This window comes from Siniperca chuatsi, linkage group LG19, assembly GCF_020085105.1.
Source record: "Siniperca chuatsi isolate FFG_IHB_CAS linkage group LG19, ASM2008510v1, whole genome shotgun sequence".
In the NCBI taxonomy this organism is placed as follows: domain Eukaryota; kingdom Metazoa; phylum Chordata; class Actinopteri; order Centrarchiformes; family Sinipercidae; genus Siniperca; species Siniperca chuatsi.
Genome location: NC_058060.1, coordinates 14,876,533 through 14,901,538, shown reverse-complemented (window position 1 = coordinate 14,901,538; position 25,006 = coordinate 14,876,533). Strand labels below are relative to the sequence as shown.

General features: G+C 41.5%; 1 protein-coding gene across 1 annotated transcript in view; it reads left to right on the top strand.

Moving 5' to 3' along the window:
• Window positions 1-25,006, top strand: part of prex2 (phosphatidylinositol-3,4,5-trisphosphate-dependent Rac exchange factor 2) — an 89,255-nt gene that overhangs the window by 35,417 nt on the left and 28,832 nt on the right. Inside the window, exons 14-29 of the mRNA XM_044176707.1 lie at window positions 3,623-3,698; window positions 4,402-4,474; window positions 6,178-6,320; window positions 6,659-6,751; window positions 7,711-7,859; window positions 7,981-8,066; window positions 10,276-10,412; window positions 12,006-12,123; window positions 12,776-12,960; window positions 15,259-15,420; window positions 18,015-18,237; window positions 18,368-18,575; window positions 22,034-22,213; window positions 22,527-22,621; window positions 23,204-23,286; window positions 24,201-24,291. Coding sequence (XP_044032642.1) covers window positions 3,623-3,698; window positions 4,402-4,474; window positions 6,178-6,320; window positions 6,659-6,751; window positions 7,711-7,859; window positions 7,981-8,066; window positions 10,276-10,412; window positions 12,006-12,123; window positions 12,776-12,960; window positions 15,259-15,420; window positions 18,015-18,237; window positions 18,368-18,575; window positions 22,034-22,213; window positions 22,527-22,621; window positions 23,204-23,286; window positions 24,201-24,291 — 2,102 coding nt within the window. The remainder of the gene's footprint in view (window positions 1-3,622; window positions 3,699-4,401; window positions 4,475-6,177; window positions 6,321-6,658; window positions 6,752-7,710; window positions 7,860-7,980; window positions 8,067-10,275; window positions 10,413-12,005; window positions 12,124-12,775; window positions 12,961-15,258; window positions 15,421-18,014; window positions 18,238-18,367; window positions 18,576-22,033; window positions 22,214-22,526; window positions 22,622-23,203; window positions 23,287-24,200; window positions 24,292-25,006) is intronic.

Below are 25,006 nucleotides of genomic sequence, written 5' to 3'. Positions count from 1 at the left end.
CTTGCTCCTAAAAATAGCTCCACCACAAAGCACGCAGAGTGGAGGAGAGACATATCATGGTGAACTATGAGCTCATTGTTTGTAAAGAGGAACTAACTTAGGAGGAGTTGGCACAGATGATGATGATGATTGAGTGCATTGGGGCATGTGGGTGATCGAGCTTGGCAGGTTTTATCTGACCGGTCTCAAAACACAGATATGGTGAGAAAGATTGAGTCTCTCAGATGTTACAAGTAGTTTTGGAACATTTGGGACACAGATAAATGGCTAACATTGTGATGAATCTCTCTCAGTTCTTTTCAGATTTTCATTTAATAGCCTGTTAGAAAGTGTTGGTATGGTGACAAGTCAACAATGTGACATGTCACACAGACCAAGGTCTCATTCTTGACCTTGGAAATAGTTATAGTAGTAAGCAATCCTAACTCAAGGTCCACTTATTAGCTTTTTCTGGAGCTTTCAACCACATGACATGGTCTTCATCAGCATGAAAGTTTGTACCTGGTTGCAGTCAAGCCTTAACTTAAATCCAGCATGGACGAGAAGTCTTAAAAATTCTGTGGATGAAATTTAAATAGCTTCTGAGCTTGCATTTCAACAGATCCATCTCCATCACAATTGGGAAGAAGACCATGTGATACCATTGAAAGCTTCAGAAAAAGCCAGGAAGAAGCATTGATCTTGGGGGTGGTCAGGCCTCGTAAGTAAGCCAACATGAATGAGAAGTCCTAATAATGCTATGGATGATATATCCATGATATATATGATATACATATCAATAGATCCATTTCTATGAAATCTAAGCAAACTCTATTCTGTAAAGAATAACTCTATGAAGACCGTGTAATATAGTTGAAAGCTCGGAAAAAGCTAGTACGTGAACCTTGAGTTGTGATTGTTTTGTTAAAGGATAATGGCCGTTTTTGTACTTTCCCCTGTTTCTAAATTCAAACGTACAGGTGATTTCTGGTCATTTTCTCTACCTTTTGTTGTGTGTCTACACTATGTTTGGGTCACATGCCTCAATCCATTCATCATAGCTAGAAATAGCCTCATTTCTTTTATAAAGCATTTTACAGGTGCCATTCAGTGACAATACACAGGTCTTACACATTTCACTGAGTGTGACTGTCAACATATTGATCCTGTTCTCTGAAAGGCCTGACACAGAGCCATGCTGCAGGAGGCAAACATTGATTCTAATTTTTCAACATATAACATGATGCAAAATAGCAATTTTGATATCTAAAGTTCAACACTGTTGTTTTCAAAGTTTCAGTACTGTAATCAGAATAAGTTCTGTGTTCCAATACATTTTATTCAGATATACACTAGTAAGTTCCCAGTTAGTCAATCTCAAAGTATCTTATAATGGGTAATTACTATTAGTGTAAACATGTGAAAGTAGAAACATCCAGCATGTCCATGAAATAGTCACTTAAACCACATGTGATATAATATGCGTTTGTCTAACAGAGTTAGAAGTGGAGCAGTCTCGTTTTATAGGAGTAATTTGCTGGCATGCTTTGGTTTTCAGTGTTGGGTTTTTTTTAACATTCAATTTGAACAGTGTTTGAGGTGCAGGCTGCTAATGTGTTTTAGTGCAAAGCCCCGCATCAAGGTTGCCTGTTCATGCTGGATTTCAAATGGCCTGATGAAAAGCTTTAATTTCACACCAATAAAACTGTGCCGTAGCTGGAGGTGGCTCACTGATCCTGCATGTGTTCCAGCATAGAAGCTTCTCTGTGTTTGATCCAACTACTAAAAAGCCTAAAGGGTGATTTTGTGTGTGTGTGTGTGTGTGTGTGTAAGTGTTCAGTCCATGGCGTTTGTATTGAGGCCAAACCTCTTGACATAAAAACTCTTGTCTGTGAACTGGAGTTGTATGTATATGTGTGTGTGTGTGTGTGTGTCGTTAGCCCGCATATCTGTGCAGTGTGTTCTTACTGAGAGCCCAGTACAATGCATCACAGGGCCTGGGAATGCCAGAGTTTAATTGGAGCAACCAGGCCCTGCCTAATTAGGTATAATTTCCTGGCAGAGCGAGAGCGATGAAGCGAAGGGGGGAATGTATACTACGCAACCCCTACACAGCTTCTGTGCCCCCCTCACGCCCCTGCTTTCCTGACAAGAAAGTTGTGAATCCATCCACTCCAGGGGATCTGATTGCGCAGTTTGAAATGTCCACTACAGGCTAATGCTGTGTATACACAGTTAAACGTTTAATAATGCAATGAGAAGGATTTTTCAATATGCACACAGAGAGGCTGCAAACACACACAATACAGCGAAGGTCACTCATAAATGATCTTCAAACAGATTGGAAAAACAGGCATTTCTGATATATATTGACAACTTTTCTTCATTATGCTGATCAGTCCTACAGAAACCCAATATTTATAGATGTATGTGTAGGATTTCAAAATAACTAATGATATGGTACACTGTACTTGAGTAAATCATCAGGACTGAAACAGTTCATGAAAGCCCGAACCTTCAGCATCCTCAGCATAATATTTTACAAAGAATCTTTTGAAAATGCAACATTTGCCTTCATCATCCATTTACCCCTAACAAAATGTCAAGGCAAACTTTCCTCTTTGGACAGCAAGTTAAAAACCACCTCTCTGACCTTTCTGTCTGTTACTCCTCAAAACACTGTTTCCTCATGCCGGACATATGGCTGCCCACTGGACTGCTGTTTACCCCCCATTTTTCACTTTGACAGCCTCACTGTGCACCAGCCGCTGTAGACCCAGTCTACCTCTTTCTAGTATCCCATTCAGGGGAAAAAAAGGGTGCCTCTTTCCTCTTTCTGGGCCAAGTGGTTTATGCATGGCACGTCAGGGCAACATGCCTCACCAGCAAATGCCGACAATACCGTCCTCATCAGAGACCAACACAGGCTGTCAAATACAGTTACGCAACAGAATGTTCCGTTGTGGAGGAGACAGGTCAGCATTTGGCCTCTCACGGTTCTCATTCTGAGCTGAGATTGGACTTTAACTTGGCCCACATATTAGGTTTGACTTGTCTGAACTGTGTGAGTGCGAGACAAGCATGTGTGTGTGCGGCTGCGTGAGTGTTTGCATGTGGTGGAAATGGTGGAGTGGTGTAAGTCATGGTTCTGGACTTTCCCGGCTTGCAGCTCACCCCCTGCGTGTCCCCGGGGTGGGGGGCCTGTCTTCATGGGAAAGTCAGGGCTCCATTTCAGATGGCATTCTCTGGGTCTGTGCGGCAGTGTGGATAACACTGAGAACAGCAACACCAGACTGACATGGGGCAGCCCAGGGCCAAACACTGCAGGGGCCGTTACAAGCCATGCTCGGAGGAATGCTGTTTTGCTGTCACCAACTGTCAGAAACTCACTTAGATTTATGACGCAACTGCCAGTGCTTGAAAAGTGACCACGCCTTGCTGACAGCGGGAATTATTAGTCCTCTTTTAAGCATTGTGTTTAAATAGACCATGCAATTACTTCTCTGCATGTTCACCATCTGGGTTTAATACAGTTAAAGTGAATCACAGAGTTAAATAGTAACATGGCACAGTCCAAGTTTAAAGGTAGAATTTTATTTTCCTAATCCTTCTCATGAAGTTCTCTGCTTTTATGTCCGTCCAGGGATAAGGACTACCATTTGCGGACCTACAAATCAGTGGTGATGGCCAACAAGCTGATAGACTGGCTTATTGCACAGGTAAGCCCTAAAACTGCTTCATCCACATGATTTTTTTTTTTAAGTAATACATAACTTGAAACACATAAATTTGATTCTTATATATGCAGTTTTGCAGGTCACTTCAAATTTGCAACAGAGGAAAGAAATTGAGACAACAAAGCATTTCTTGAGGCTCTTCAGCGGAGCCAAAAGGAAACGAACAAAGAGAAACGAAATTGATTCGACCACTGAGCTTTATTGACTATGACAGGACGCTTTGAGGTTGACAGATTGATAGTCCTGTTCAGGATGACAACAAAGAAATGAAATGTATATGGTGACCACCAGAATCAATGGCAGACATCACATGCTTGTGTGTGCATATAAGTGCATGTGTGTGGGTGTGATAGTCCATATGAATGTGTTTGACCCAGGCCAGCGGAATAGCTCTCACTTCTTCAGCGGGACTTCCAAGTGCTGGCACACTATGCTGTCCAGACATGACTTTGGCGATGTTTAAGATGGAGCATGGAGTGGCTCAGCTGACTTTGGGGCTTTTGAATCTAGGAACAAGGGGGTGACATTTCTCTAAACACACAATGTCCTTTGTTCTGTCTCTCTTTCTATTTCATTTTCTCCTCTCATCTCTTTTGCTTTTTTACTCTATCCACTCTTTTTGCTTAAATGTGTCTCCTTTCTCCACTGCATCTACTCTTTCTCTTTCTTGTGTCTTCTGGTGCAGGGGGACTGCAGAACCAGGGAGGAAGCGTTGATCTTGGGGGTGGAGTTGTGCGACAATGGCTTCATGCATCACGGTACGGCACTCTTCACTGCTGAGGATTTCAACAGACCAAGTTCTGATCCTGCTGTTCACAAACCGTGGAATCCTCTCCATCATTGACTAAATGAGAGTTGAATGCTTTGGAGAAACCACACAGAGGGCGCCTGGCATTTAGCATCCTGTTTTAGAACACAACCACTCTTGTTCTCTTTCCATTTCTACTTATAATCCCTTTGACACGCTACAGGAATAGAACTTTTTTCCAATCCAGTGAATTAATTTGTATGTGTGCGTGTGTGTGGTGACTGTATTTATGCATATCATTAGCTTTATGCATAGTTGTGTGCACATGACTTAAGAAATCAGGTGCAGGGTACTTGCATGGTTTGCTTTAGCTGTGAAAACTTGGCAGATAACACATGGATGTTGTTCAGTTTAAGTGCAAAATGGTCAGTAGCCATGGTTACAGTTTGTTTATGCGAGTCACACTCGTTTTTAACTCTGCACTTCTCTCGTGCCAAAGTCCACATCATACACACTACAGTCGAAGTCACAGCATGTCTCTTCATACCTCCATGATGTAACTGCTCCAAACTACCCACAGTTCAAGCCTCACACTACAAATTACCAGCACTTCTATGGAACATAACAGTCTCAGCCATCAAACTTCCTCTCACTTCCACAGCCTTCAGGGTAATTTTATCATTCGTGCCAGTAAGTTATTTGGCCTGATGATGTAGCTATTAAAACTATTGGCGCTATATCTGATCTTGAATGAAGTGAGGGAATGTTAGAAGGAAACTCTGTTTTTCCTCTAAGGGCTATTTTTCAGTTCAAAATTGAAGTCTTGGTGAAGGTGTTAATGTTGCCGTGGAGACTGGGTTCATTCAAAAGCTATATTCTACCACAATAGTGGGCTCTCCCTTTCTCTCACGGTGTGCATTTGTGCATTTTGGGATACATGGTGTGCATGTGTATAAGTGCTTGGGCATGCTCCATTTGCAAAACTTAATGCAAAATGCTAATTTTAATATATTCTACTCCTGCACAGCACCAGACACTGTAGTGTAAAGAGTTGCACATGTTCATGGGTCCAACATAGAATTAATGCCTGAGAAAGTCAAGTTTTCAATTAACGATCAATGGGCAGTCTGGGTCATTTAACTAGAACATGCTTTAATTTCATACAGTTGTCTTATAGGACCATGGTAGTGATTTTGCATGGTTTAGCCCATTTACTACAAATGACATATACTATACATTGCTAACCAATTTACAAACCATGTTTCTATATTATAGAAATTTGACTGCATTTTCTAACTTTCCAGGCATAGGTTTCCATTCATTTCCTTACAATTTGTCAAGGACTTCATAATTTTTTGTCAAAGTTACATAACAGTTTTGAGTTAAAGCAATGCATACATGAGAAAGATAATGTAACTTTGAAAAAAATGATGTTTTTCATTGATTTTCATACTGTTTAAATGGAAACCACTGGCTACCTGCAACAGTAGAAAATATTCATCAAAAAGTGTATAGTACACTTCTGAAAATTGACAGCAAAAATGTGATTTATACATGTTTTGAAGTTAAGGAAATAAAACACACTGGTATGAACCCTTAAGTCTAAAAACAATCTATTTGCCAGAAATATGATTATTCAGCAAGTTTCTTTTCAGTTGTTTGTTTGTTTGTCTGACATTTATTCATCCATGACTTTATTGTTACCTCCTTCAGTGTTGGAAAAGAGTGAATTCAAGGACGAGCCCTTGTTGTTTCGTTTCTTTGCTGATGAGGAAATGGAGGGTTCCAACACCAAACACAAACCTATGAAGCATGACCTGAAAATAGTTGAGAACGTCATCTCCAAGTCTCTCCTGGTGAGCGCTCACTTACAGTACTCCTCGGTGGCTTAATGATTGATTAGCTCTTACTCTGTCTAATATGCTATGACTTTTCTATAACATATCCACAACTCAGAACAAACCAAAGGCACAGTAAATCATTACAAAGCACACATCTGTGGAAGGAAAAGTCACAACACTGCATAAGTCCATTATATACCTCAGTAAGCATTCTGTGAGCAAATACTGCCACGGCTGCTATCTGTCTGTACCAGTATCTGCTGCTTCTGTGTGTGTGTTTGTGCTCTGTGAAAATGTCTTGGTCTGCTGGCTTAGGATTTTGCTGATCGGAGACGTGTCGTTTTTTTTCCTAGATAAGGCCCAGTGATGGAGGCTATGGCTTTACCCTGGAAGAGAGGAACAGAGTCCCCATCATCAAATTTGTAGAGAAGGGCTCTCCAGCTGAGGTGAGAATGCACACACACATACAGTACACAGTTTTTGTGTTGGGTTTTGAAGCGATCTTCCACGCAATGGATATGAAAAGGAAAGAGGAAATCTCTATTGGCTTCTCAATACTTCTCATTACTTCTCATTCAACAAAGCAGGGTTATAGAAAATTAAATGGTGCAACACAACTATTGTGATAGCTTCCTTCATTTAGGACACTCACAGTTTTGTCCGTTACCTTACTGAGTGGATTTACCTATTATACTGTGGAGAGTAAGTCAGTGTAATCTTTGTTGTAACAAAGTAAGGCTCAAGATCCAAGGGTGCTTTAGGCTTTATGATGTTCAGACTGTGGTTCAGTGTATCCTCTTTGTTATTTAACATCATTCTGCTGTACTTGATTTTGTTTTCCAGAAGTTATTCTGCAAAGCTGTGATGCCTTTTTATAGCAGATGAGTGGCAGTCAGCAGAAGCCTTTTGTTGTAAAAATGTGGTTTGATCACCAGTCATAAAAAATATAAACCTCTTAACTGTTTGCTCCTAAACTAAACCTGCTTTGGTGTTTAGCTTTGAACTGCTAGATGGAAATGAGGCAGAGGAGTTTGAAGGCAAATGTGATCAATCTGAGCGCACGACCCATAATTCCCTCCAGCCCTGAAGTAGCACTGAATGCGCCTGGAAGGTCTGGATTGCATAGAGACTGGCGTTGTGTGTTTTTGCTTTTAAATTTTGAATCTGGGATATTGAAATCCATAACAGGATCCAGCTGTATACTCAGAGATAAAAGTTATCCCGTATTCTCTCCTATGACTGGGAGTGTATACGCTTTTCTTTGTGATATATTGAAATCCTTTGGGAATAATGTTTTTTATACCACATAACACTTCATTGTGGTTCTATATATCATTGAAACCTGCAACTTGAAATCACTTTTCTATCATCTTTTCTTTTCTCTTCTATTATATTCTATTGTAAGATGGCTGGCCTGGAGGTGGGGAAGAAGTTGTTTGCCATAAATGGAGACCTGGTGTTCCTCAGGCCTTTCTCTGAAGTGGAAATTCTCCTCAGGCAGTGTTTCAACAGCAAGGGACCCCTCAGGGTGCTGGTTAGCACCAAGCCAAGAGAGTAAGTCAGATCTGCATATGCACGTGCATTAACGTGTGCATATGTGTAAAGGTCCTATCAAAGAGATATTGTCAAAGCCATCTTATATCAGCTTTCCTCTTTTCCCTCCTCTTGTCCCCAGGACGGTAAAGATCCCAGACTCGGCTGATGGGTTGGGTTTCCAAATTCGTGGCTTTGGTCCTTCTGTGGTCCATGCTGTTGGGCGAGGTAAGAGATCGCCACCTCTACCACTTGAGCTGTCTGGCTTCATCAGAAAAAGGCCTCCCATCACCTTTCTGTTATTGTGGCACAGCTGGAAAGCAGCTGCCACACCAATCTTTGGGGGTGTGCGTGACTTGGCCACAAGAGGCCAATTTTCCCTGCTTATTCTCTCCATGTGGCTCAGCTGGTTGGGTAATGTTGCTGCCAAAACTGCAAAATTAGCTGGTTATCAGTCACTTTCCACATCACAATAATTCCCATGTACCTATTCACATTTTTCTTAGCGGTTCAGTTCTTCTGTGTGATGGAGAAGCACTCAGCATTTTTTCATTAGAGTCCCTCCTTTTCTCCTAACACAGCATGTTTAGTAGCACCACTATCAGGACTGGCACAAGATAGGGTCCAATCCAAAAACAATCCATGGCCTTGTCTGGCTGTTCTCAGGGGAATTGAATCTTGTTTTTTTTCCTTAAGCAATCTAAGTGGGATAGCAGGGTAGAAATGTGCTGGGTGCTTGTATGTGTGTGACTGTGTACTTTGTGTCCGTGTTTGTGCGCGTGTGTGTGTGTGTGTGTGTGTGTGTATGTGTGTTGGCTTCATGATGTGGTTGCCTGGGAACCTGCTTTGAGTTTACGTAGATGCTCTGATCCTCCGAGACAAAGCTGATGATGCAGGAGGTGACTAAAACTGAGAGACAGGAAGGTTCATCATGAAATTAATTTTATGTGGCAATTCACTGTATCCTCATTGTTTTATATTGGCACTAGTGTTAGTGATAAGATGTCGTTCCTTTAATGCTTTTACACTGCGCTTCTTTGAGATCACTTTGCCGTCAATTTGTCTTTTTCTTCAGGCTTTTTTCTTGATGAAGTTTGTGGTACCAAATTTAGCCAGTCCACGACTGAAATATGTCAACAGCTACAAGATGGATTGCCCTGAAATTTTACACAGACATTCATGGTGCCCAGAAGATGAAGATGAATCCTAATAACTTGGGTGATTTTTCCTTTAGCGCCACCATGAAGTCATCATTTGTGGTTTGGAGTAAAATGTCTCCACAAATATTGGATGGATTGGATTGTCATAAAATACAGACATTCATGGCCACATTAGTGCTCATTAGCAAATGTTACCATGCTAACAATAAGATGGTGAACATGGTAAACATTATAGCTGCTAAACAACACGTCACTGAGAGCATGTTAGCATGCTGATGTTAGCATTTAGTTCAAAGCACTGGTGTGCCTGAGTACAGCCCTCCTAGAGCTGCTACCTTGGCTGTAGACTCAGTCTTGCCCCCTGTTTAGCAGTAGTAACTATACTATTAATGCTTTAACTATCCCAATTTTTTGTACTTATTCCAACAAACATGTTGCTTCTGTTGTAAATGTAAAACACTTCCCACCCTGTTTACCGGAGGATTTTACCAAAGAGAAACCTACCTGAGGCAGGGTGTGTAAACAGGGCTATTGACTATTGCGTTATATCAGTCTGTGATAGGAAAGCAAAAATATATACACATACACACACAAAGAGATGCAACCCCAATAATACAAATGTTAGAGTACTGTACCTCTTGTTCACACTTGTTCATGTCCTTGCAATCTGAACAGTCCCCATCATATTGGTTCTGTTGTTGTGTTGGACTGTAGCCTGTTTTGCTGTTATAATGTACAGTGGACCTGTCGGTTGATTTATATCTTCTTACTAAGACAGTTAAAGCAGTAGATAAGCTACAGCTGAACAGTTTCATTCTTACTATACTTGGCCGGGAGGAATACAGATTCTGTATGTTGCAATGTGAGATATGCATGGTGTGTGTTTAAGGAGCTATGAAAACAAATGGGAGGAATATTTAGTCTGCCATGCACTTCCTTCTGATAGCTGTAAACCTTGAAGTTCTCTTATGGTCTGAATCACATCCCTCAGAGAGGCCCTCGTCTACCCCAGATAAACAACTTCCCTCCTCTCCACGCTCTCTCTCACACTCCTCCTGAGCTGCCAAAACAGGAAACAAAGTTGCAAATACAAAGACGCAAAAGGAATGTTGTTCAACCCAATTTTGTGTACAGGATGTGGAAGATGTGACAGTTATTTTTTGGGATGTGCCGGTGTTTGTTTCATCCTGATTCAGCTTTCACCTGTATTTTAATGTGCAGTTGTTCTTGTTCTTGACGCTTCTCCTTTCTTTTTGCTTGTCTGTGTCTCACGCCAGGCACGGTGGCAGCCATCGCCGGTCTCCACCCGGGCCAGTGCATCATCAAGGTGAACGGCATCAATGTAAGCAAAGAGAGCCATGCCAGCGTCATCGCTCATGTCACCGCGTGCAGGAAGTACCGACGACCCTCACAGGTGAGGAGGGAGGATAAGAAGGGAAAGGAAAAGTGGAATAAACTGCAGGGTAAACCCAACTAGACACCGCAGTACCCAATATTTAGGCTATCATACATTTTTACAATGAAAATTCAAAATACACTGTGTCTATGTGAGCACTATGAAGATATAGCCCCATAAGAAAACATGAATTCTTTTCTGCAAATATGTTTGATTTGGGGGTAACATTTTCATGTCCCATGACCTCCCTGGTATAAAGTTAGGATAATCTGAATTGTATGTTGATTGATCTGATAGTTATGGAATAAAACTAGAAGGAGGGGAAGTGTAGGAGATCAGAAAAGAGCAAAAGGAACGAAAAGAGCAGAAAAGAGGGGAAACAATGACTAGTTGACTGGTAGAAAAAACATAGCAGATAGACCTCCTAGCTCCCGTGTGCCTTCATCTCTCTCTCTGACTCTTTCTTTCCTTCTCTTGGGTCATTACGCAGAAATAATAGTAGTTTTGGCTCCTCCAGCCCTGACCCCTGGCTCACAGTGGTGGGCCTGCTGTGGGAGACTGGCAGGCTGCAGAGAGAGGTGGGAAAAGATCTGGGGGTGGCTGGGGCTCAGAGTAGGTGAGATCCCGGGAGGGAGGGAGGGAGGGAGGGAGGGAGGGAGGAGAAATATGGAGGATAAGCCAGCCAGGTTTTTTTTGCCTGGTTGACTGCAGACAAGCGTAGGGGGAGAGAGCAAGCTCAGTCCACCTGTTGAAGGTGGGAAAATTGTGTGAAAATAGGAACCCAAGGGTGTGTGTATGGTGTGAGTTAGTGTAGTGTGTCACTATAATTGAGCCCCATTGGGACTTCAGGCTTAATGAAGCAATTCAGGGTTCCAACACTACTGGAGATCTGGTTTGCATCAAGTATGGACACAGAGGAACCGCCCTCTGTTTCTCTGTCTCTTTCTGTGTGTGTGTGTGTGTGTGTGTGTGTGTGTGTGTGTGTGGTTGTACACTAGAAGACCACAGACCAGTAGGCAGGCACAACATGTAGCCTTGGCAGAAAACCCACTGTGGGCTTGGGTGTGGAGAGGAGAGAACAGACACAGACAGATACACACAGGGCTGTGTAGCACGCTAGAGTGGGTTGATGAGATTGGCATGGGTTTGCTTTTGCGGTCTCACCAAGCACCATTTTCCCATATGTTTGTGAAGGCTTTTCACTGTATGCTGTGCCAACCCAACTGTGACAATGCACACCATATCTGGGCAGAATCAGCTAAACATGCTGCATCAAACCAAAACCTCAGCTTGTGTACACACACACACACACACACACACACATACACCAGAGTTCTGTGTATTCAGAGTTTTATTTTTTCTCATCTCCAATCTTTCCAGCAATAGAAATGCCACCTGTTAACCATGAGTGAGAATGGAAGGATAATAGTGATGTTACAATATACTGATTTGTGTTGACAGTTACACTAAGTTAATACTAAGCGAAAACAAACAGAAGTTTTACAGTTCAATATAAGTTAAAAGTATAAATAGAAAAATCGAATCATTTGATAGAGACAAAACATCCTGTTTCAATTTAGTAATTTTTCTATTTATTGTAATCCTATGCAGCAAGATACTATTAAGTGGGTGTACAACAACAGTGAGAGCGCAAAGGAGGACAACCAGAAAACTAACCAGAAACCAGCCTCTGAGGAGAATGGAGATGGCTTTGAGTGTAAAGTAGAAGGTGACCACACACACACACACACCATGCACACATTCACAAGTAACTACATGAGAATTACTCATCTGGGAAAAGAAATTCCAATCAAGGTGTCTGTGGATGTAACGCAGGCTTGTTCGCGGGAACACAAGCCTGTCACCCTCTCCAGTTAACAAGTCAGACGGAGCTCCAAACAGGCTCATCTGGAGTGTGTTAGTCTGAGAACAGCTGCCTTCTCTGGCTGATCAAGTGTTAATGCTACCCTCTGATTTATGGATCCCAATGAGAAAGTAAAACAGGAAAGCTATTCCCTTCATAGCAAACAGCTCTGGAGCAGGATTTATTGCCGTATTAAGTCATTGTGCTAGCATAGGGCTGGTTAACTTAATGCTCTTGGAATTGCTCATCATTTTTGTAGGGTTATGGAGGGAAGCCATGTGCAGAGGGTCTTCCTCTCAAATGAGCAGCAGATTTGGTGGTCTGAGGCCTCCTACAGAGTGTGTGATGATGAAAACACTTTGTGGTGAGGCTCGGGATTCTCTGTGTTTATCACAGAACATGATCAGTGCATAGTTTTTGTGATTTGTGCATGTGTGCTGCCATATTTGCATGCAGGTTACCAGAGATCTTTTTCACCACTGTCTCTTTGTTCTTCTATGTTCTTCTACAATCACAGAGGTGATGGACAAATTCAACACTATAGCCATCATCGACGGGAAGAAGGACCATGTCAGTCTGACAGTAGACAATGTCCACCTGGAGTATGGAGTGATGTATGAGTATGACAGCACAGCTGGCATCAAGTGTCACGTGCTGGAAAAGATGGTTGAACCCAAGGGATTCTTCAGCCTCACTGCTAAGGTATTCTGTCCGTTCAGTTAGTCCAAAAGGTTTAGTGGGATTAATGTAGGGCTAAACAATATGATCTAATATATTATAATAAATTGTCACATTTATTTTGATAACAAAAAATGTATAATCAGTTCATTGCAGTTCCTTTTCCCATGCTGGATTCATTTTCAGAATTATTGATAGTATGGCCAATTAAAGATTCTGTACATCTGAACTGGACTTTATGTTGATTGGTTGGTTGAACATCTGGTTGGTTGAACATCTGGTTGTTGGTGTAAGATGTTGGTTTAATTATTTGGAATTCAGACTTCTTTTTTTTTTTTTAAACAGTGACTTTGGTAATTCAGTAGATATGATTTGTTTGTTCCAGCCACTAAACTAGATTACCAACTAGACCCCAGGCTCACTTTGTGGCAGTTTATTTTAATTGAATTGTCTGGTAATATTCACAATTAAAGCACAAAATATATCTGCACTTTTACCTAAATTTGATGCGCTGTCTTGTATAAGGGACGTGTGTCAATCTACTTTTAATACCTTTATTATTTCAGTTGATATTATGCTTAAATGGAGCATATTCCTCACTATGTTTGTGTTACACATTCATGTGTCACATGAATCACTTGTATTCCAGCAGAAGAGTACAGTTTGGTTTTTGGGGTGCTGGGCAAAATATAATAAAACTGCCATGCGCTGTGTGCACTGTATATAATGACACTCAACAGGATACACACACAAATCACAGAAAATGGGAGGAACAAGGGGGTCAGTAGAGGCCCACAGCTCATTTTTGCCCCAGGGCCGCTCTAGTGGTTAATCCGGCCCTGTCCAGCCCTTGTGGTATGTCCTGTTCAAATAATGGCAATTACTTTTATCAGAATTTTGACGCAAACATGTTGTTGTTTAGGCTGTGACATTATGCTAACTGTTTTTAATTCTAAATGGTTGTCGATAACGGAGAGAGAAAGAAAGAGACAGAGGGAAAGTTTTATTACCTTCTAGGTGCTGAATAGTGCTGTTGGTGTTCATCACCGCAGAGCTGAGCCTCTCTTGATGAGACAGAATAATAAAGACATACAGTAAACAAAACATGACAATGCTTCTGTCTCTTGCCAGGCTAAAGAGTAGCAGTAGTTGAACTTGATGAAAATGATGATGACTAATTTTTCTTTATATATTTTTGTGGTTTGGAAGTGTAATCTCAATAGAATTTGTAATCAGTCAGATTCTGACTGATAATTCAAAATAACTTTGTCATGGCATTTTCTCCTCAAGTTTGAAATGATGCACAAATTCCACAATGTAATTTTTTGCATTTGAATACTTCAGTACAGCCAAATACAGCCAGCAGCTCTCCTGCTGTGTAGATTGAGGGGCTTGATGCTAGTTAAAACTGACAGCTATATTTTAGTCATGTTAGTTCCCAGCTGTGTTAAGTGCATGCTTTTTACATCCCAGCAGTGATGTTCACAGAATGATCATTATTGATTTAAGATGCACAGAGGAAAGAAGATTCACTCAGACGTAGATGCTCACATGCTGGCGTGGAAAATAAAAAGCAGTTTGCAGCATCTTTCTGCCAAATTCCATGATGAACAACATCTCTCTTGTTCATGGTAAATTAGCAGAGGTCACAAGTTGGGTTCATGTTTTAAACCGATCTAGATTTACAGCCCTTGTGTTCAAAAGCCTTTAAAAGCACCGTCTTAAATGAAAGCCAGTGAGATGCACAAAAATAAAACTTGCCATATCCCCTCCGACTATAAGTGGTTTCCCATTCCTCCAAAGTGAAAGTAATTTTAGCATTATTATAAACATCTGCCCCAGCAGTCCACGATGTCCTCTGAGATCTGTGTGATGTTGAATTTTAATATCGCTAATGCTGTCAGGGCGCATCGGTTTTCTTGTGCTTCAGTCTCTTCCTGCTATTACATTTCCTCCCCTGCTTTTCTCTCTCCTCCACTAGGCATCTCATTAAGGCAGCTCAGAGATTTGTGTCTCTCTTCCTCCTCTATATCTAATCTCTGATCTGGAAAGTCAGAATCTACATACAAACAGCATATGTATCACAATCTGGGTTTATCTCCATGGATTTATGAATAGCACATGGAAATGTTAGATATCTGAGTTAAACTGCTCATGAAATGCTGCAGAGGAATCAGCCCTCTAGCCAAATTATATTTTGTTTTCCAATGAAAAAGAACTTGGTCATTCATTTACATCCCATTAGTTGTTCCAAAGGGGATTTTAGAGGCATTTGCATATCAGTTAATCATCCCTGCCTTTGTTTGCCCTTTCTCTGACCAGATCCTGGAGGCGCTGGCGCGTAATGATGACTCGCTGGTGCAGATGTGTGGCAGGTTGAGTTTCAGCTGTGATGTGATCCCGGAGGAGCTGCAGGTACGCTTCAGTGCCATGTGTGGTGAGAGGGTGGAGCACATCAACCGGCGTATCACCAACTACAGGAAGGTAACTACCCTGTGCTGTTTCGATGACAAACGAAGAGGCACTTTATCAGTCTCTCTGCTCTGGATGGTATTTCTCTCCACCATGAACTGCATATATATATTTTTACACAGCTTGGAAACATGAAAATGGTCTTCTGCAAATCTCTGTAGACTGCCAATAATAGAAACAGGATGCAGCTGGTGTAGAAATACAACTTTAACATAGTTTTTACTGTAGTTCCAAGCTGTTTTTTGTCCTAAAAGAAAGAGTGGAAATCCTGCTGAACTAATTCAACATAGATACACTGTGACAGAACTTTTATAGCGACCTCCACTGCAAACTGGCTGTGATTGAAAAGAATCTCCTATACATGCATAAAGGACCTTACCAAGCGAGGAAAACATACTGAAAATGTACTAAAAAGACGTAGATGTCATTGATGGATGCTTGTTTTTTCACTGCACTGGCATCAACATGTCGGTGTGTGGAGGCTGCTGTGCTAAAATGTAATCAGTTCTCATTTACCTGAGAGTGAAGAAGAAATATTTAGCCTGTCTGTCAATGACTTGCAAACTTTGTGAATATGTGTGCAATATGTAGTATTATCTGGTGCTTTGTTTGTAATTAGGTTACAGCTGGTTGTTGACAAAGCCAAAGTATTTTCATCACTTTTCATTCACATCTGTAAGCATGTGTCTATAGGCCAAACATCCCAATGCGTGCAAGTGTGCGTGAGAGGGGAAAAGGAAAAGATCTGACTCAACATTAGAGTTGGCCTTGGATTAATTACCAGTCACTTATAAATAGCCCTGCACCGCCACAGCCAGGACTTTTGTTGTGTAAGATCCCCTCCTGCAATGGGGCATTTCTTCTCAGACCCCTAGAGAGAAAGGAGGGGGGGAGCGAAAGTGGAAGAATGAGTGAAGGAGCAAGAAATGAAAGAGATGATGAAAGAAAGAGGGAGGAACTGACATAAAGAGACAGAACAGAGAGTGATATAAGGAGAGATGTTAACGTGAGGCCTGGAAAGTCCACAAACCTCTAGAGACAGAAAAGAGATGTGGTTAGACTCTTCGGTCTCAAGCCAAGGTCAGCTCATGGTCCATCTGGAGCATATCATCTCGCCTGGAGCAGCAGCTTCATACTCCGGCTATCTGAGATAACCGAGAAGACATATTTGGTTTAAGTTCCTTTGCTGACATATACATTATGTTATGCTTATGTTGCTTGACAGCCCAAGTTGCTAAAAACTGATCCGATGGCTTGTAACATCCAAGACAGGATGCAGGCCCTGTGATGGAGGGTTCAAGGAAAGTGCAACCAAAAGTTGGAACGAAAAAAATAATGTGTTTGTGATATTCTGTATCAGCTCTATTGGATCCAAGCTGTCTTTTAGGCTCCCTGTGTATTTAGTTTTACATGGAGATGCTATCTCGTAGCATGTTAAGGAAGTTTCTTTGCATAGCATGCTTGGGTGGGGTTAGATGTCCTATAGAAGTTCTATAGTATTAAGCCACCCAAGAGGATATTTGCACTTGTTTAACAGTGTATACGGGATCCATGTGCTGTTAACTTATCTGAAAGAATCATTTGAAGTAACATCATTTTCAGTGGAAACTGTGTTTGATATTACTGTCAAAAAAAAAATAAAACCACAGTTCATTTACAACAAATTCAGAACATGAACTCGTATTCTGGAGGTTTGTTGAAGTTACAAATGAAATCACAAATAGCAAAACATAATATCATCACATAATCTTACAACATGATGATAGCTAGATAGATGATAGAGCTCCTGTACACCATTTTAATTCAATTCACACCAGTTGATAAACGGTCATGTTGGGGTCTGGAGTTCTTCACATATGTGAGCAATGATGATGCTATGTGGCTGTCTTGGACAGAGGACAGAGAAGCAATACACAGAACTTAACTTTGCATCCAAAAGGTACACTTCTTATACCAGAACAGTGGGTGGTAGTTTGCAGCTTACATCATCTAAAGATGAGACACATAAAGAGACTGTCTCCGTCCCAAGTTATCAATATGAAAACAACAGAGACTTCTGGGACACTCCTATCTTATGTTAGGAACATCTAGTGTCCCATAACCCAAAACAACATAATCACAGGACCTGAGTCCTTCTTTGTGAAAAATTCTATTACACCCATAAACCCCTTAGTCACCCCATGTTTTTCTCCCACAGGTTAAATATTTGAGCTGGCGCAAAAGTAGGAACATAGAAAATGTGCAGTAATGGGAGTTTTTTTTTCATCTGCCATATATGTAAAACAAAACAGTACATTTAGTTGACAGATATTCTGTAGTGTGTTTCACATGGAACCTTTTATTCTTGTGCCTGTGAGGTGCACATCAGCTATGTAATGCTAAGATTCAGATTTTTGAAGCCTGCCTGTTCTAAAATTGTCATTTCAATCTCTATTCCCCATCTTTGATTATTATTGATTATGAACATACCAGCCAATAGTATCACAGGATGGCATTCCCTGCAGTAAATGCCATTATAGTGCAATATCTCTACCCACATTTCTCACCAATTATCTTTACCAACCACATTAAACTACCTGTATCTCTCTTTTTCTGCTGTATAACAGTTTGCTCGGGTACTGAAGAACAGAGCATGGCCCACCTTTAAGCAGGCTAAGGCCAAAGTGTCCCCCCTCCATAGCAGCGACTTCTGCCCTACAAACTGTCATATCAATGTGATGGAAGTGTCCTACCCAAAGACCACCACCTCTCTGGGTAGTGCCTTTGGTGTGCAGCTGGACAACAGAAAGAACACGCTGGAGAAGGGAGGACGCAGCAGTGCTGAGCAGGGTGAGTAAGGATGGGCAGCATGAGAAACACCTGCACAGTGGAATAATGATGTATATTCATCTGAATCTGCTGTAAAATGTCAACTTTTTACTGGTGCCCTTTTTTTCCCGACCTGTTTGTGTTGGCCCAGGTAAACTAAACCCCATGGTTAATGTCCAGCATACTATCACCACTATGGCCGCACCATCGGGTCATAGCCTGGGCAGGACAGAGGGTCACGGCCTACGCTTCCTGCTCAGAGAGGAAGACCTGCTCACCCTGGATGCTTACCAGAAACTCCTCTACAAACTCACCACGGTCGTCAAGGAGATGGAGACTCATGGTGCCCATATTCATGAGTGAGTGGCTATATGTGCATACTTACAGTATGTACCACATCTGTACCTGTACAGTCACATTAATGTAGAGATTCAAGTGGTTAAATTTGCAAACATAAACACACATACACAAGTAACTCATATTTACTTGTTTCTTAAATGCGCAACCCCCTGCAAATCATTCCCATGTGAGACAGTGTTATGTTTCATTAAATTGTTTGAGATTAATCTGTTTCAAAAAATTGCAAAACACAGGGTGAAATTGATATTTTTTGCAACACTTCAAATCACTTTTTGTTCATGATGGAAAGAGATACCCTCCCGCAGATCCTATTTGACTTGATTTGAAGTGCCCTTTGAAACCAGATTGCCTCATATAACAAGCTGTAACTGCCTGCTTGGTCAGCGTGCTGCATCTGGCACTTGGCGGGCATACATTGTGGTCATTACTCTAGCACCTGTGTGTGTGTGTGTGTGTGCGTGTGTGTGGGTGTGTGGGTGTGAAAGAGAGAAACAGAAGGAAGGGGGAAAACAGAAAGAAGTCAGTTTGGTGGTTTTCTCTATCATATGTGTTTGTGCACAAAGGTGTGCTCATGCTTCATTTATGCTCAGGATTTTAAACCCGATATGGTGTGTGTGTGTGTGTGTGTTCGATCAGTGTTTCCTGGCTGGCCGCTCTTGCCGGGTTCATTGTTTGGAGGCACACGAGGCTACTGAAAGGAAATGGGAAACACTTCTCCGGTTCTACCTTCCCCACCCCCAAACAGGAAATACAATCTCAATGAAGTACTGTAGAGGGTGTGTCATTAGGCCAGCTGCCCTCTGGAAATGCCATTCACAAACAATGGACTGATAAATGCATACACAGTACACAGAAACACACCAGCATTCATACACACACTTACATTTACGTTACAAATGCGTGTAAAACCTATAAAATTATCATGTACCACTTTCTAAATAAGAAACTTTACTCTTCCAGATTTCCCCTTTCCCCAGATTGGTAATCATTGGTGGACAGCTGAATGATTATGATAGATGTATGTGTTATGTATCTTTAGATGATCATTTGATTGATTTAGTCATTAGAAGTCTCCTCAGCTGAGGCAGCAGCCTTTGGAGAATGATGTTAAAAGTCGCTAGATGGAGCGGCGCTGTCAACTAACTGTGGTAATAATGAGTCGAGTCCACAGCAGGGCTCTTAATGACTGACTCTAGACAAATTTTGTCATGCTCCTGTCAGTGCCAATTAGTGTAGTCATATCCACGCGCATCTAAATGGTCCGAGACACGGCTACGGAGGGGCTAATGACCTTTACCTTCCGCTATCTGTTTAAACATGTAGACGTACACACACATGCACACTTCAGAAGCTTGTTAAGAGTGAGCTGTGTGGGTGGGCAGGAGTGTTGCGTAGCAGTGGAACTAATATGAGTTGTGTTGCTAGTAGTTGCAGTCTGGATGCATTGCTCTGACCTCCTTGGGTGTGTTCAACCATCCTGAGCTCTTCATTAGATTAGTTTGCATATTAATCTGTTTGTTGACTGCCCTAGGGTCAGTACTACTTGTTTTGTTCACTCTACACTCTACCCATTCTCTCTTAACTCTCCTGGTCTCTCAGTGTCTCTTTGTCCTGTCGCATTTCCTCTTTGTCTTCCTTTCTACACACCCGTCTGCACATATTGATACAGACATTCTTTACTCTTTGTGTCTCTTTCTCTCTCTGGATGTGACTAAATTTGACAGCACCACTTTATAATGATGTAATAATGAACTGTAGTGACCATATTTATGAGAATTCTTTTGTAAAATGCACCCCCCCCCCTCATTCCCAACCCAAAGTCAAGAGAGGAATTTTACGGTGCATTCATCAGAGATTAGAAATATCCTCAAGTAATTTAGGAAAAGAAAACAATTGGACATGATGAATGATGTTACATAATTTCTTGGCTGATTCTAGAGGAATCCATTTTGAGGCAGCGACCTGTGAACCTTTGTCTCGGGGCCACAGACAAGGGGTCGCAGCTGTGTGTGGACGTGTCCTGTGGCGTACTTTATATCAGGACCTCCTCCCTTCCTGGATCACATACACAGTTTCCTCCTCCATTTTCACATATTTTCCTAACTTTGTGCACATCGTTAATAGTGTCCTGGCTGGCAGCAGTTTCATAGCTATAGGGTCCTCTGACTTATTTACCTCAGTAAGGATTAAAGCATGCAAATGTCCTATCATGCAACCGCCTAATGTGGAGCTTTGTAATGCAAATGCACTTATAGATGCAGTGAAAAACATTGATGTCTAATGGTTTAATGTGTCGAAGTGGGTTAAAGAGCTTCCTGTGAGATTAAGAGATCTTTCTGATTGCTTGCGCTACACAGTGGTATGCTTTGGCCTGCTCTCGTTCTCTTGCTTTCTGTTTTTTTCCCCTCTTTCCCTCTCTGCTGAAGCCCCTTTTCTGATCCATTCATTGTTATTCTCCCTTGCTCCCTCTGAAAATTTGCGCCCCAAAGGCCCCAAACTGTGCTCACTTCTTTATTAACCAATAGCCAATCACAGAGCCTGCAGAACTTCCCCATGGTGATGGAATGCCACTCTGCTTTGGAGGGACATTGTAGCTCCTGGAGTGGACCATAATGAGGCCATCTCTGTGACCTAGTCAGCCTGTGAATGGCAAGAAAGAGGGTCAATGGAGAGAGAGGAATGGGGGAGAAAGGAGAGGTGTTTAAAATCATAAGAGGCATAAAAATCTGAGATGCATTTGGGTAGACAGGGAGACAGGTTGTTTATTTCACATAACTTAGAGTGGCCTCAAGGAGCCCCTCCCCACTGCCTCCACTTTGAAATGTCCTTAAGGCCGATGTTATGACACAATGGAAAATGTAAGTGGACACAAATTAAAATAAGGCTGAAATGTAAACAGACATTGCGTGTCAGACTGTGTGTGTGGGGAAAGATCAAAAAAAGTCCAAGCCTAGCATTTATTGGAATATGGCTTTAAATGCCGCCATGTGTTGCTTCAACTGTGAAAATATCCCGGCTGGCCTCTTCCTGCTCTTCTGATAGCCCTCTGATAGAATACAGGCCAGCAGTAACAGTGAGAGCTGATCTTTGCAGAGGAGTTGCAGCGTGTTGACACAGCTGTACCTTGCTACATTTTTGAACCAATTAATATAATATGGATCCCTGACCATCTGAAGCTGTTGTGCGGAAGCCGAGCACAAACAGTATGGCCCACTCACTCAGCCTTTGGAGCCCACTCAAATGTACAGTATGCACATACTGCACATACTGTATTTCAATATGTTACAATGCTTGGACACATGTAAGAGCTTCCTGTGTAGCATTAGTCTGATCAAAGAAGATGTTTTTATCCTGCTGTCTAATGTGTTAGTTTTGGATGAATGTCATAGCTGTTCAGTAACCCCTTCTATCTTTCTTTCTACCGTTTTTTTCCTTCCTCCTTTTTTCTCTCCATCAGCCTTTTATCCTCCATCACCCACCCTCCAGCATCAGAGGCGAGGACCCCAGAGAGCTACATATCAGCAGAGAATGAGGGGGAGAAGGGGGAGCGGAACGGGAAGAAAGTTTGTTTTAACGTGGCAGGGGACGAGCAGGAGGACTCCGGACATGATACAATCAGCAACAGAGACTCATACAGGTAAAACCGAAGTGAAATGTGGTTACAGAAGAGGTACACGTATCTTAAGGAACTAAAAATATTTTAGAAAAAGAATAACAGTGAGAGGTTAAATGAAAAAATAAATACAACAAAATTCGTAAACTTTATTTATATTGCACCTTTTCCATACAATATTTACAAACAATACAACATAATATACAATACCATATCATACCATAAAATAGCATACCATATTGTGGTAACTGATGGCCAGAATTAGATAAATGAGTACATACAGTAAGCTTATAAAGTATATTTTATCCTTAATGTTTATCTCCCTGTTTCTTCTCAGTGACTGTAATAGCAACAGAAACTCCATTGCCTCCTTCACCAGTATCTGCAGCAGCCACTGTAGCTCCTACGTTCACAGTGATGAGATGGACTCAGGTACACACATTCAACACAGCCGACTCAAGTGTTATTCTCCACCACACATCACACATTAGTAAAGTTATTTGGCACATAGAAATAATATAACTTACAGTATTAAACAGGGTCCATATAGCCATGCTCAGTACATAATCCATAACCCCAATCACCCATAATGTTGCAAAATAGTTCCATAAGTGCGTGGTCATGATTACAATCTAACTGCATGATTATACCTTCTAGAAGGCAAGAACAAAAAAAGCCTGAAGTTGAATCTAACTGGATATGACAGGCGTTTGGCCACACATCTCAGCTGGATTTGTCATTAACATCTTACACAGCTGTGTATCCTGTCAAATATCCTTTCCCTCTGTCTCTTAGGATTTGTCTGTCACACACACAGCCATACACACACATTGCAGCTATGTGTGATGTCAGATATCATCTCTTTTTCTTTATCATAAAAGCTAAAAAAAAGTTTGGAGTCTAGACTTACCATCATAGTGTTGATGCAGTAAGACAACACACAGTAAACGTGCATGTGTGTAAGACAGTGCATTAGTGGACTAATGCTGACAAGTTGTAACCTCATCTCTGCAGGAGATGAGATGCCCTCCAGTGTGTGGCTGTCTCATGATAAGCAGAAGAAACTTCACAGCTTTCTGGAACATCTGTTTAGCCAGGTGGGTCAGGTAAACATCTGAACAGATGCGATTGATGTAACTTATTAGTAGAAAGCCTAAGAAACTAACTTTCTCGCTATCTTAAATTTTTAAAAGCTAGTTTTGTCCCTGAACATTCCTTTAATCCAGTTTCTCTCGCAGATAAACATTCTTTTGAATCTTATATATTTGATTGATCCCCTAAGGGATACATTTAACTTTTTTTGTTATCTTGAAAGGTCAATTATTGCGTTGTCTGCGTTGTAATCGTATTTAATAGTATTGTGTGATAGATTGCAAATGGCTGTGATTTGATTGGATTGGTCTTTCATCCTCATATAAGATGTATCAGCCCAGTTTAAAAATGCACAACATCATCATTATTCAACTATGATGACAAAACAATTATCATATTTCATGTGCAACTTCATGTTTTTAAAGGTCAAATATTTATTTAGACTTTTGTGTATGGCGAACAGGAATTGTGTATTTTTTTGACTCGTGCTCAGGAAGGGAAAATCACAACAGCCTTAAGCTGACCCATGACCTTTCTGAGACCTTTGAAGCAAAGGTTGACCATATCTGATTACACATATATACTCACACACACACATGCATACACCATCCACGAGAAGCTTTATGAGGATGTCTCCATCAGCAGTGGGAAGGCAGAAAAAGCTATGCTTTGCTGTCTCTGTGCTTTTGGGCTACTTCCTGTCATTTGTTTTATTGTAGAGCAGTTTCCCCAGCTTTGTTTACCAACTGCATAGCAAATTGTATTCATTGGGGCTCTGTGGGATTGTGTGTGTGAGTGTGTGTGTGTGTTACAGAGAGAGACGCAGGTGTTTGTACTTCCCTCCACATACTTTCGATCTTGGCTTAGTGGGAAACTGTATCATGTAAGTGCACCAACTTGACCCTTGTGCTTTCTTCAGGTGGACTCAATCACCAGCATGCTGAGAGGAGCAGTGGTGGCTCGGGCGTTCGAGCAGACCAAGTGCTTCACACCTGGAAGAGGATTACAAGGTAAAACACCAGGACTGTGATGTGCCTCTGGCTCTGATACACTGATTTCTCAGCATCTTTTTACCGCATCCCATTACATAGTGCATCTAGTAGTCAAACCATTTGAGCAAGAAATGCAAAAGTTAGTCTTTCTGTCTCCGTTTCCTCGCAAAATATCTCACTTTCTACTGTAGCAGTATGGAGGAATGTTTTTTCATGGTGTAGCTCTGCTTCCTGGGCCTTGCTGGGCTGGACAGTGGGCCTGAGAGAAAACAGAGCACACGCTGAAAATGTCGCAGCCGCCTGTGCATAGGGGCTGCAACTTCCTGTTGTGTAATGTGTGTGTGTGCACAGATGTGACTGTAGAGACATGGGGAAAGTATTGTAGGTGGATTCCAGCTCTTAAAAAACTGATTCCCATCCATTTTCTCATCTCTTCATTCCTCCCTCCTGTCTTTTCCCCTTCAGCTATCCCACTGCCCTTCTCTCTGAAGCACTTCATAGTGTTTAAACAGCACCACTTAGTTGCATACTCATCTCTACTTTACGGTTATTGTAGTGCTACTTACCAGTCAATGGAAAATGTGACCCTGTAGCAGCTCTTGAGCTTTCTGCTATCTGATCATTTAGTTTTTACTATGTGTTTATTTGCCACCTAACCTCGTCTTGGCCTTGGTGTTTAACCACACTGTCTGTTGTTACAGTTTATCTCTCTCAGGAAAATGTAGGAAATGTT